The sequence below is a fragment of the Cibotium barometz genome, chromosome 40 (assembly GCF_041138505.1).
Source record: "Cibotium barometz isolate CiBa-2024 chromosome 40, ASM4113850v1, whole genome shotgun sequence".
Classification (NCBI taxonomy): domain Eukaryota; kingdom Viridiplantae; phylum Streptophyta; class Polypodiopsida; order Cyatheales; family Cibotiaceae; genus Cibotium; species Cibotium barometz.
In genome coordinates this window covers 33,873,850-33,888,079 of record NC_141085.1, presented here as the reverse complement: position 1 = coordinate 33,888,079, position 14,230 = coordinate 33,873,850, and the positions used below count along the sequence as shown (strand labels likewise).

The following is a 14,230-nucleotide window of genomic DNA, read 5'->3' as shown; positions in this document are numbered from 1 at the left end:
CATATTGGGCATGTTTTGCAATTATAGCAATCTAAATAGGAGGCTTTTTTTTTTTCTTATTTGGCCTTTGTGGAGCACACTCCAATCAGTATATATGTTTACCAAATCATTTAGCTTTTCCCATCTTGGGCATATACTGCCATAAGAGCAATCCAAATAGCACGTAATGTGCTTTCATAAGAACATTGTATTTGGCATACACGACCAAAATAGTTCCAAGCACAACATCTACCTCCAGGAGCATCTAGCTCACTATCTCATCCTTAGGGAATGCTACCATTTGGCACTCTTAGCAGCTAATAGACATGTTGTGAAAAGAAAAAATCTAGATGCCAATTGTGTTCTCTCTCTCTCTCTCTCTCTCTCTCTCTCTCTCTCTCTCTCTCTCTCTCACACACACACACATTGTTTTTCTTGTGTTTCTTTGTGTGTGTGTGTGTGTGTGTGTGTGTGTGTGTGAGAGAGAGAGAGAGAGAGAGAGAGAGAGAGAGAGACTTAGTATAATCTTAGAGAAAAGAAAAAATAAAATTGTGCATAACATGCTTATATGTAAAGGTAGAGATACATAGCACGCACAAATCTAGAAAATTAATAGATAATCTATGCGGAGACCCCATTTTCTCAAGAAACAATTAAGGAGAGGCAGCCCTATGGAAACCTCTCACATTATATATTGTATTAGATTAGATTAGATATCACATTCTTAAGCTTTTTTCTAGAATTAAAGGTTCTCGATTGCCCTATGGAATCCTCTCACATTATATATTGTATTAGATTAGATTAGATGGCACATTCTCAAGCATTTTTCTAGAATTAAAGGTTCTCGATTAGGGTTGCCTCTTTGTGTGAGAGAGAGAGAGAGAGAGAGAGAGAGAGAGAGAGAGATAATTGAGAGTATGATTTTAGAGAAAAGCAAAAATAAAATGTGCATAACATGCTTATATATAAAGGTAGAGATACATAGCATGCACAAATCTAGAAATAGATAGTCTATGTGGAGACCCTATTTTCTCAAGAAACAGTTAAGGAGAGGTAGCCCTATGGAAACCTCTCACATTATATATTGTATTAGATTAGATTAGATGGCACATTCTCAAGCATTTTTCTATAATTAAAGGTTCCGAATTAGGGGGCCTTAGGAAACAACCACCTTTGATCATGAATCGGTGGGTGTGGGTGGGTTGGAACCTTTGCATCAAGTGTTTGCTAGGAAATAGGAGCTTCTCATGTTGATTTTAGGAGTGGGAGGTTGTCCTCAATAAAAGATTTTGAACTTTTTCTAGGCATTGAACATAGAACCTCTATATGTTTTAGTTAGAACTTTGTGTGTTTTGTGACGTAAATATCACAGTTCAAACACATGGTATTATGAGATACCAATATTTGAATTGTGATAATGGCATCACATCATTACAAAACATCACAATGGAAACACAAGAAATCATCAAAATACCAAAATTTGAATTGTGATAATGGCATCCCATTCGTAATGTTGTAATGCTATCATGCTAATAACGCCACACACAATAATATTAGAACATCAACACTGCTACCACATCATCAATGCCACCATAGAACTCTATGGAGGCACATATTTAAACACAAGAAAAGATATTTTTGGTCCAATATCAAAGACTCATTTATTTAGACCTAAAGAAATAAGCCTCAACAACTAAGGTCCTACCTAGTTTACCATTTGTTCTTGATAAATATGTTTCTTTTGGATTGTTTTTCATGCACAAATATTATTTCTTGCATGCTTTACATTAGTTCACAATTCCACGTAAGTCGCAAAACAAATTTCTTTCACATGAGTATTACTAACATGTGCATTTTGTCAAGCAAGGGTTTTCTTTTTCAATGGTCTTTTTGTTGAATGATAATTTAAGAATGTATGAGAAACTCTAACTAGTTTCATGATTCCTCCAAGGTCTTAGGATAGAGGACCCATTGATATGATGCCTAACGTATGAAGGGGTAAAGTTTCTGTATGAAGCTCAAATTTTAGATTTATTTACATCGCTAGGTATGCAATTTCATGGTGGAGAACCTACAGCACAAAGCTGGGTAAAGGCCAAATTTAGTGTCGTTTGCAAAGAGTTGTAGACACATTTGACCTTTATCATTCCTTCTAGATCCCCTTTCTACATAGCATCATGTACCAGCCATCCAAGTGGTACCAGTGGGCATCCCTATATAATAGACCTCTTGATCTCAAAATGAGAGGAGTTCCTTTTTTGTGAATAATACCAATCATCTCGTTCCGAGTGGTGTTTCTAGTTTTTTTCTTGGGATTTGAAGGTGAAGTTTGGGGATAAAAATGATGTCTTATCTCGAGTTTTTTGGTGGGCCTAATGAAGATGTGGCAGATTTTCTGGAAAGGATGGAGGTTGCATGCATAAGCAATCACATCAATGAGTCGGCACAGGTATTGCGGTTGCTGAATATATGTTTAAAGGGAGATGCGAGGGCATGGTCCAGAGGATTTGAAGAGTCATTAAAGGACACTGAGCCACGCATTCCAATGACCGAGGATGGATTGAAGACTACTCTTTTGAATAGGTTCAAGAAGGTTGAGGATCCAGATAGAGTTTGGCATGAAGTGCAGGGGTTGACATAGGGCGAATTGGAGCCAATTAATGATTATGTGAAGAAATTTTCTTTGCTGTGGGAGACCTGGTGAAGGGCTATAGAGGCAGGGTCTTTTTTCTTTTTTTCACCTCACACACATCATCAACCAAATGAGAAGACCGACACCATTTTGATTGGGCAAAATAGCTGCATAGAGAGGTAGACCAAAAACATTTGTCTTAAATGTGCTGTCCATAGCCCAAGAATTATGCCGTGAAAAACGCATTGCCATCTCCAACATCCAATTGTCTTGAATGATAAGGACAAAAGGCCTTTTTTCCTCGTCTCCCGCTAGTGGATTATATGGCTGAACATAAAGGACCTACAACAAGTCCAAGCCACATAAGAGCATACTTCTAACATAGATAGTGTTGGTCAAATTTGCTACCTTGTTTTGCTCCATTAAATGGAGGGCCTCACTATACATTGTTGCCCAATCATCAAGTGAACTTTTCCCTGCAAACAACATGTATAACCAATAATAAGCACAATACCCCGAGGCCTTACGACTCCCAAATGCGTCATAATTATCAAGCATGTTACCTTGAGCATGCATTTGGTAGGCGAGCGTCTGAACCTCCTAAGCTCTCTTTTGTTGTGGACATCTTGGCTACATGGTGATATATTTCGATGTCAAACAAGTCATTCATGCAACATGCTATGATAGAAGGGTGGACAGGCAAATAATAAAGGTCACCCCGAGAGCTTGGAACATGTCCTTCATGGACACCGTGTATAAAGATGTTGACATTGTCTGTGTCATTAGCATACTCCAAGACAACCTTGAAAGGACAACCACACCACTTAGACTTTCTTAATCTTCGCTTATTATCATCACCACTTCGATGGGTCTTTTTCCCTCGTCGATGGCATATGTACTCCTTCACCCACTTGGAAGACCCAATGTGCCCTGTAGATCGAAGCAACACAAGCCTTACCTTGTCCTTGATCATGATGTCAGTCAAGTCTTCTTGAACACGAGACATTTTTGTGACTATAATTATAGGTGAGGTTTTTGTTTGTTTCCCACTTGCGCGTACCAAAACAACTTCTTGTTGATGTCTATCAATGCAATTGGCATCCACAAGCAATGATCCAGTCTTTGATATAGCAGATTGGGATTCCATGGCTTTGAAAATCTGTGCACCATTGGGTCTTGATTGAACTAATGGTGTCCTTCTCTCCTAGCTGTTTTCCATCATCCAGATGGAAATGGGTTGCCCTCACAATGTGCTTCCAATCTTCAATTGCTGCAATCTTTAAGTTGGGTGGTGATTTCAAGCAAATGCATTGACGGCTATCATTTTTAAGAGTAAGAGAGAAGGCCTCTTTCATCTCCTTCCACCTCTTCAAATTCGGCACACCTTGTACATCATGAGCCTTTAATGTACTAAGGGTCACCAAAATTTCCCCTCGAAGATGTGCTTCCATCAATTTGTAGCTCTCCTTGTCAAAAGAGAAAAAGGTGCTAGAGATGTAGCAATGTGGGTCAAGCACATCCCTTACACTATGATAATCACATGCCAAGGGATGTACTTCTTTCTCATCTTGAATGAACTCATCGATGTCCATGTCATCGCTTGATGTGTCACTGCTCGTCGATGTACTATTTGAAAAAACCTCCAACTTGAATTCTTTTGCATGAGATGTGGCATTCCAATGAACCTACAAAGCAAAGCCACATTACTATCCCATCATGATAGTTGCATGGTCTCAAAGCTTTCTCAGTGCATACCTCATTGCTCTCTCTCTCTCTCTCTCTCTCTCTCTCACACACACACACACACACACACACACACACACACACACACACACTCACACAACACAACACAACACAACACAATGCATTCCTTTGCTTCGTGGGAATTCTTGAGTGTGAGTGAGTCTGTGTGTGTGTGTGAGAGAGAGAGAGAGAGAAAGAGAGAGAGAGAGAGAGAGAGAGAGAGAGAGAGAGAGGATGTGTGTGTGTGTGTGTGTGAGAGAGAGAGAGAGAGAGAGAGAGGATGTGTCACAAGAGTACAAGACCCGTGGAAGACAGGTTTGGCCAACTAGTTCACTTGAAATACTATATGTTGTAGGCCTCTTTTAGCGTACTTTTACTTAATGCTTGGATTGACAAGTTTTTGTTTGTAGGAGATAAAGACGAGAGAGAGAGAGAGAGAGAGAGAGAGAGAGAGAGAGAGAGAGAGAGAGACTTATCAAGCCAAAGGAGATTGACATGCCTACAAGAGGGAGTGTTCGTCAAATTCAAGCACATGTGACGACAACTAGGATTGGCCATGGAAGGCCAAGAGAGCCTTTCAGTACCATTCCAACTTCATTTGAGGAAGCTGAATTGTGTCCCCCCAACAAACGAGCTCATGTAACCGGTGTATTGAGAAGAAAACATCAACGTGGTAGACATCGTATTCACTTTGATAAAAGACCACGTATTTGGTGCCCACATTGCTGCACAAAAACATTGATGGTAGACCCCCTTTCTACCCTCTCTTGTCACACTTGCCATGGTTTATTGCCTTTAACTGAAAGACATGCTCCCATCGGTGTGTTGAAGGCATCCTCATAAACAAGGATGTGCTATTATGCGATGGATTACAAAGCTTGCAATGTAAGATCATGTCTTGTTTGTATGGTGATTGTAAGGATGAGGAGAGACACTTTTCTTTGAGGACTGTGCAGTAAACTAGGACTGTGCAAAAACTAGGACAAGCAGAAGTACAAATGGAAGTACAAGCTTGCAATGTAAGATCATGTCTTGTTTATATGGTGATCGTAAGGATGAGGAGAGACGCTTTTCTTTGACTCAAAAAGATATATGCATCGCGCGTTAGACTTAAGATATTGTATAGTTGATATCAATCATGTGGAATAGAGTGGTTGAAATACTTTGGTGTGATATATATGAGGAAACTAATGTTATGAAATGGTGGCAAGTACTGTCCTGTTTTTCAGTATTTCTATAGCATTGGATATGTGTATGATCTCTCATTGGTAAGCATTTTCACATAAACTAGGACTGTGTAGTAAACTAGGACTGTGCAATGAACTAGGAGTGTGCAAAAACTAGGACAAGCGGAAGTACAAATGTAAGTCTCACGTAATATTTATAGTGTAAGCGACAATGGACTTTGCCTTTGAATTTGCCAATGGATGATATTGAAGACTCATAAAGCCAATGAGGTTTGCAAGTAGCCTCACATCGATAAAAAGCGCAGTTTTGCATAAAGTAATAACCAAGGAGTAAACCAAAAATAACTATTGCATTGACACATGTATTGAACTCATCTAATACAAAATCTTTACAACAACCAAAAGATTTAGCATTCCATGGAAGTGTAGCCTTTCAAGAAGTGTACAACTTATCTCGAAATGTAATTTTGTACCAACTATAAAATCCCAAAATAAGACTTATCTTCACTATTGTGGAGACATACAATGTCATATATCATAAAATGGCATAAGCCTTCCATTGTCTAAGTTCGCAAATCTAGTGCCCAAAAAACTAGCATAGCAAACTAAGAAGGTCACGATGCTAAGGGCAGATGCTCGTCCAATACATGGCTGAGCCAAGAACTGAACTCATCCTTCAACTTCATGACATATCCATGGTCGAACCACTTCTTTGATAGCTACACAATAAAAAAAGCAATGTTAGAGTTTAGAACACCAAAATCACATTAAGCACATACATAGCAAGAGATTTCGTATGGAAGCTTTTTAATAAGCATGTGCATACCCAATGCTTTGGAGGTGTATCTATAAGGCTCCCATCAATTAGTTTCTTGATAAATGCCATTACATAAAATCCGCAATCAATTGAGTTTGATTGTTTTGGCACCTACAATGTTTATCGACATATGTCTCAATTGATCCAATCCAAAAAATGCCATATATCATGCTATATAAAGGACACAATATTGAAAGCCAAAATTAATTTTCATATACCTCTATACACTAGTGGATGGGCATGCAAGAGACTCTTGTAATGGTCCATGTGTGTAACTTGAAGAAATTGACTCAAGAACTCTAATAATATATAGATGTAAAATGTTAGTTAGCATTTACCCAAGCATTATGGATTCATGAACTTCAAAGTAAACCTCTTGTCTTACCGTTGTACAATGGAAACATACTCGCCCGAATTCCCTACATGCAGTGAGTCTAGGTGCAGGAGAATATTTTTTCTTGATGACAAGCCTCTCACCTTCATGATGTGGTAATTATAAACCACAAAAAGAGTCCAATGGTGCCTGAAAAACATGAAGTTTTTAAGTGCTTTGTCTACTAACGATAAAAACATGAAGTTGTAAGTGCTTTGTCTACTAATGACAAAAACAAGAACACATGCATCAATATGAGTAAACTATTGACTTTACCTATGTACTAGAGGTAGAAACAAGAACACATGCTTGCTCATATCAATATGTCCAAAGAAAATTTCCAATGAATTATTGCTCTTTGGACGCCGTGAAGCCACATATTCATACCACAAACTATCCACGAATGAAACCTTCTCCAGAGCATCTACAGGTAGGGTTTTTTCCATCCACCTACAAAATCAACATGCTTTAAGCATCTTTGAGCTGCAAATCCAAAAGCTATATTTCAGAATTAAAAAAATTACTGACATGGCAAATAGGTTAAGCACACGAGTAGACGCTTTCACATGCATGATTGACTCGGCTAGTTGCACATCCACCTCGGCAATGAATCCCCAACGTGTAGAGTGTAAGTGAATAGTTTCTCCATGTTGAAGTCTACATAACCAAAAATCAAACATGTTAAGATTGAAACCATGCATATGTTAAGATAATTCAATATTCAAGCCATAGAGTTAAATAAAGTATACCTTTCATAGACCACACTTAGATCTTTTACCATGCCCAAGACATTGTGTGTCTTAATCTCACTAGTGGATATTGTTATTATTACATTTGAAGGCTTACTCTCACTCGGAGAGCTAATATCAACGTGAGATGCATTTACATTGCAAGCCATCCCCTTCAAGTTCAAACAAGTTCAAACAAACAAGACTTGACATAAGGAGCCAAGGTATGTAAAATAAAGCCTACTCTTAAATTGTGTACAAAGAGACATCTTCCACCCCTTACCTTCTTTCGTTTCTTACTTTTTTTAGAGAGCACTACATGAGCCCCCTTGTTGACAATTTTCTCCTACAGTGAGGAAACAAGAAACAATGCATATTTATGTATATTAGTGTAAGGAAAACAAGAAATAAACTTAGTACAAAGGTTGAAGAGTAGTATTTTCATACCATTGTAAGGGAGGCTTTTCCCTCTAATTCCACATTTCTCATCGACACTTCCTCATCGATATTTTTGTTTCCATGTGAGGAGCCTTCACTATCATGGATTTGAACATTTTTCTTTGATCGAGTCTTTTGAATTGGAAGATTACAAAGTTTCATGGCAAATACAATTTAAGGTTAGTACCATGTTTACAAAGAAGCCCTCTCACCACAACTAGTACATTAGAAGCCCTCTGACCAACTAGTACATCCATCTCTTACCTTCAAAGGAGAAAAAACAACACACTTTTGCCTCTTCTTCACTTGAGATGGAGCCACATGCTCATGGTTCGCCTCATTAATGATTTCCTTCAAGAGGGAGGAAAATGGGTTGAGCGGCATGTTATGAAAGTAAAGAAAACAAACAACAAACAAGCTAAAAATATCATAAATTCATTTCTTGCATACCAAAGGAAGAGTCTCTTTTCGATTTTCATCCTTGTCGCTTGTCAATATGTCCTCATCAAGGTTTTCTATCCGTTGAGAAGCCACTTCACAATCATCACTTTCTTTTTTGCGTCACTACAAGATGCAAAATGAGAGCTTAAGAATATTCATCATATATATATATTTCACAATTAAGGTTAATAGGACAAGAGAAAATCTCACATGTTTGAAATATCCCTCTTTAATGCGCCGTTCAATCCCTTGAATGCGTTTCTCCTTGTTTGCCATGTATTGTTCCATGCGCTTGGTAACAAACCCCTCGATAAATGCTTCCTTTTGCATGTTATAGGCTCTCTTGGACAAGTTGGATGGAGCTTTCTTTTCCCAAGCATCTTTGGCCAAAAGTCTTTGTTTCCTTTCATTATTTTTCATGTTAATTTGAAATTTATGTTGTGCATCTAGAAACCTTGTCTGTGATTGCTTTGCAACACTCTTTGAAGCTCCTTACATTCCACCACCCAAGGGGCGTCCTATCTTTTGAAGTGGGATATCCACCTCTAAGCCATGGTCGGCTTTCGAGTGGCGAATCATGTGAACTCTCTTACAATAGTTTGTGTTCCATCTAGGACACGTATCTGAGGCTCGACATTGCCGAGCAAGTTTCCCAGAAGGAAGAATAATCTCCTCGTAAGGAGGATTTGCAAGTGCCATCTAATAGCAATGAGTACCAAAGAACCATCAATATAAAGAAGTGACATACACAAATTGGTACCACATACTTTTAGCAAAAAGAAAGACTACAAGAACTACTATATCGTGACTTGCTTTCATTGAAGTTAAATGAACCAAAGATACATTAGTAAACAATGTATAAGCTAGGGTTTGGATAAACTATGCATATCTAGTGCACAAGGGTTAAACTAGGTTGAAGCTTTAAGTGTGTCATGTATGCATGATTACATATTACTAAAGTACATGCATGGCAACAAGACATTAATCATGGCAATAAGTGAACCCAAGCATGGCTATAAAGCATGCATGCAATAAGCACCATCGATAAACTAAGGCTGATTTTCAAACTGGATCTATGTAGTAAACTAGGGATAAACTAGGTCTGTGTAGTAAACTAGGCAAAAGCTTTAAGTGTGTCATGCATGCATGAACACATATTACTAAAATACTTGCATGGAAATGAGGCATTAAGCATAGCAATAAGAACCCTAGCATGACAATTATTTGTATTCCCTCGCACTGTTTGTTCCTGACAACATTTTATTTTTCTCTCAATTATGTCTCCAAACAAAAAAAAAAGGTGGCATTTAAATGAGCGGACAATCTGAGTGTGATGCTGATGACGATTAGATGCTTGTGGTTAATTAGAAATAGTGCGGATTAAGCCACTCAGATTAAACGTAATTAGGAGACGAGGGTGGACAGAGATGTGAAGAACGTCTAGAGAGGGGGGGTTAGTACCTCATTGTGTTTTCGCAGAAGCGTTTGAAGGACTGTCGTTGACGAAGGACGTGCAGATCACCGCCGGAGGACGTGCAGATCACCGCCGGACGTGCATATCATCGCCGGTGGATAGGAACGGGTGGTCCAGCCTTGTCTCTAAATCCGATGGGCAGGAACAGGTGGAGACGAGCCTCTAAAATCTGTCGTTCCACCAAATCCCTCAGACGAGTGGAGACGAGCCTCTAAAATTTGTCGTTCCGCCAAACCCCTCAGCAGTAGCTAGGTTTGAGCGTTGTGATCCGACGGCCGAGATCTGCGCGCTCATCTCAGTCGTCGATCTCTAGTTTACTTTTGATCCCTAGTTTACTTTTTGTGCGCTTCCGATCCAAAGGCCGAGATCTGCGCGCTCATCTTAGCCGTCGATCCCACTTGAGGTACCTCTTAAAGGCATCACCGTGGGATTAAGGGGGGCCTCTGCAACCTTCAAAAATAAACCCTGCTTCGAAAAATGCACCGTGCCTTTTATAGCTGAGCCAGTCCGCTCGCGTGCCATAATGTCGTGTTGACTCAAGCCCGCTGTGCTCTACGGTCCAGGTGGAAATGGCGACCTCGTCATCTCCACGCACAGAAATCTTGGCCTCCTCTCTGCTCATCTTCCAGCGCTTGCAGCTTGCTCTTGCTCCCAATTCGCTTCTCCTTTTGCACCGTAGTCAATGGCGATGCCTGGTAAGCTCTTATTCTTTAGTCCTGCAAAACTTGTCTGGGTTGCTGGAGCATGCTTGCTCCTCTTTGGGGCCATCAGAGGAGGAGGGCATGTGCCACAAGCTTGCTCAACCCTTGCATGAATTTATTCTGGCTGTGCAAGACGTAGAGACATGTATGCAGGAGTCCCTCCCAAGCAGCTCCAGTCCCACGCATTCATGGTTGGTGGAGAAGGCACTTAAGCAAGGTATGAGCACGGATGTCGTGGACGTCCATCTTCATCGCCTGCTGTGGACATTTTCGGTTGTGTGTGAGCAAATCTCAAGGTCTGCTCCATTTGATAGCATGGAATTCTTTATATCACAACTAACAAGAGAGCTCTGTGCAATATGGGCATGTGTGGATGCACATGATGACTTCTGCGTAGCTCAAAGCCTCTTGAACAAAATCAAGGGTGAGGAGGAAGGAGAAGCCTGCCAGCTTGCCGATTTTGTTCTGCAAAAGCTATCTTGTGTTGAGAGTTTGAGCCGCATAACACATGGTGATGCTTTGCCCCCCTTTTTATGGGTGGATCCACAGGGCTTGCAGAGAAATCCAGAGATCCTTGGTCTGGGTGGTTATGGCAAAGTACACGAGGCTCACTGGTTAGGGGGTCGTTTTGCTGTAAAAGACTTCTTTTATATAGACGACAATAAGATGTTTGGGAGGGAGGCAGCCATTCAAGCCCAACTGCGTCACCCCAATGTGATACCGCTTGTCTGTTGCACAAAGAGCCCCTCTTTGTGATGGAGCTCATGAAACAAGACCTTCGGGTCCTCATGATGCAGAGAATGGGGGCTGGAATGGATCCACCCTTTCCTCTCTTACTTGCAGTGGACCTCATGTTGCAGATTGCCAAAGGGATGGAGTACTTGCATAGTGAGAGCCTTGGCATCATACACAGGGACCTCAAGTCCTCCAACATATTGGTGAGCTTCTCAAGCAGGGATGGGGTCGGTAGCTCGTATGCAAATGATGTGAGCCCTCTTGTGCATCTCAAAGTGGCTGACTTTGGAATGTCCAAAGCTAAGTATGCGAGCTCAAGATACACCACAAGACAAACAGGTACAACGCCATGGAGAGCTCCAGAGGTATTTGAGGCCAACCCTGAGGATGAGGTGGAGGGTGGTCACCCTAATGCAAAATACACAAACAAGGCAGATGTTTATAGCTTTGCCTTGGTCTGCTATGAGATCTTGACCCGAAAGTCCCCCTTTGAGGAGGGCACTCAAATCCGAAGGAGGGTGCTGGCAGGGGAAAGGCCAACGCTGCCTTCTTTTTGTCCCTCAGCTTTATCAAGTTTCATCAAAACATGCTGGCATGCAGAACCAGCTCAGAGGCCAACCTTCACCCAGATCTGCAGAATGCTTCGCTACTTCAAAGCTTGCATTCTTCTTCAGGATCATCACAATCACAATCACAATCACAATCCAACACATCATAATTGGTTGTTACACCCTGTCTCCTCCGCCATGTGTGCTCGCATCGATGACATGCTACAAAGTCTAGTGCAGCAGTTTGGTGCTGATCTTCGACCCCAGCCAGTAATGATCATTCCTTTGGAGATGTATTGCTGCAGAGTAGTATTTGAAAAAAGAGATGACAACGAAGCCCACAGCAGCCCATATGGGGAAAGCCCTTTTCATGTCCTCACTGATGAGACTGCTGTTGGATTACCAACCCTGGATCAGATCTCATTGGAAAACCAGAGGAGCGGTGTTGGGCTTGCAGAATCAAGGCGGACTTCCAAAGGCTACGTCACTGGTATCTTTGGGTGGCTAAAGAGACTCTCATGCTTGAAGGGCACACAAAATGACACTTCAGTTGACACACAATATGCAGCCAATTCAGGTGACAAACTTCCTTGCTTTGAAACTTACGCACATTGGGTATTTTGGACCACTGCTATGGCTTCCTTGCATGCCTATAGTTTTTCTCACCTACTGCGTTCTAACTTGGCAAGCAGAGTTTCGAGATGCACTCGGTCTGTTGGGGGACTTCACTTATGCGGAGTTGCGTGCGGCAACCACCAACTTCTCCTCTTCCTCTGTGATTGGACGTGGTGGCTCATGGCAAGTCTACCTTGGAAAGCTGGTTGATGGACGAAGAATAGCAGTGAAACAAGCTTATTCTCGTCAAGGGTCTGGTCTGTATGGCGCTCGGTTTCTGACCCAAGAACTCAGGATTGCAAGCCAGCTTCGGCATCGGAATATAGTACCTCTTTTTGGATGGTGTCAAGATCAGGGAGACTTGCTTCTTGTGTATGAGTACATGCCGAATGGTGACCTGGGAAAGCACATCTTTCAACAGGGTGGGAATGTTGTCGAGTGGGAGCTAAGGTACAAGGTTGTGTCTCAGCTGGCAGCAGCACTCAAATACCTTCATCAAGACTCTGGGCACATGCAGATTGTGCACCGAGATGTTAGGACATCTAATATCTTGCTCGATTCTGAGTGGAATGCGCGCTTGGGAGATTGTGGCAGTGCATTGTTGCTAGAAGAGGGTGATTCCTCTGGTCACATGGTGCAAGGCACGCTGGGTTTTTTAGCGCCTGAGGCTTGGATGGAAAACATTGTGTCCCCTGCAACAGATATTTATGCCTTTGGTGTCACGGTCTTAGAAATTGTTACTGGAAGAAGCGCAAAGCAGTATTCTGAGCATTTAAGTGTGAGGCTGATTGATGAGTGGGTGTGGGATTTGTACCAGCAAGGAGACGTGATGCAAGCTTCGGATATCCGGCTTGGAGGAAGTTTTGATGAAGTGGGGATGGAACGATTGCTGCTGCTGGGTCTAGCGTGCACGAATGCGGACCCACAAGCGCGCCCCGGCATTGACGAGGTGCTAAGGATACTCTCTGCAGTGTCTCAGCCGCCGCCTCCACAAGCCCGCCCTAATTATCACCCAATAGATTCTACCGTCACTCTGTCGAGCTCATCTCCTCCTCCAAGAACGTTATCCATGCAGTCTCATTCGACCTCTGTGTCTGGGATGGACTCACCTTCATTGCTCAGTTCTCCTATCATCAATGGAAGATGATGCAACATTGGGGTCTCTTTCGATTCAAAGAGGCGCATTACAAAGGTAGCACCCAGTCCCTAAAGGTGTTTGAATGTTATCTACAATGCCTTATGGTGTTTATGAACACAAATTGTCTTAGCTGTTATGGTTCTTGTGATGCTGTAGCTTGGGAAATGGGGACTTGGGATGTTCAGAGTGGCCTGGGAGACATAGACTACCTTGTACTTTATTAGCATATCATTTTTAATAATCTCATTTGGATTGTAAGCAATCGTAAACTTCTTAGAAAGTTCTGCAAAGAGACTCGCAAGATTGTAACATTAAGCATTTATAGCATGGAAGGTCTAGTATGAAGATTTTATGCCCTTCACCTAGATCTAGAACGTAAGAAGATTATAGATAAGCGTTCCATATGCTCTAATTTATGTTCTAATTTGTTTAATTTGTTTAGTGTTATATCTTAAATGTTTAATAAGCCTAATTCTCATGATGATCCACAATTTTAAAATCAAGGTTTGCATAATCTCTTTAAAAATGCTAGTTTTTAAAGTTCTATTCTTATCCATGTACTCAAGCAAATGCCACACTCTTCTCTATGGTGGCATCAAAGGTGGTTACTGGAGTATTTTCTATTACTAAGAAGGATCTATCTTTTGTTCTTCCTATTATTTGGTAACTTTGAGCTCACAC

The 14,230-nt window shown here is 41.2% G+C and overlaps 1 protein-coding gene across 1 annotated transcript; it reads left to right on the top strand.

Moving 5' to 3' along the window:
• Positions 1 to 10,282: 10,282 nt before the first annotated feature.
• On the top strand, positions 10,283 to 14,011 carry LOC147615440 (uncharacterized). The gene is made up of 2 exons (XM_086779555.1): positions 10,283 to 12,373; positions 12,489 to 14,011. The coding sequence occupies exons 1-2, from the start codon at positions 11,269 to 11,271 to the stop codon at positions 13,556 to 13,558; spliced, it is 2,175 nt and encodes a 724-aa protein (XP_086635681.1). The 5' UTR covers positions 10,283 to 11,268; the 3' UTR covers positions 13,559 to 14,011.
• The last annotated feature ends 219 nt before the right edge of the window (positions 14,012 to 14,230 follow it).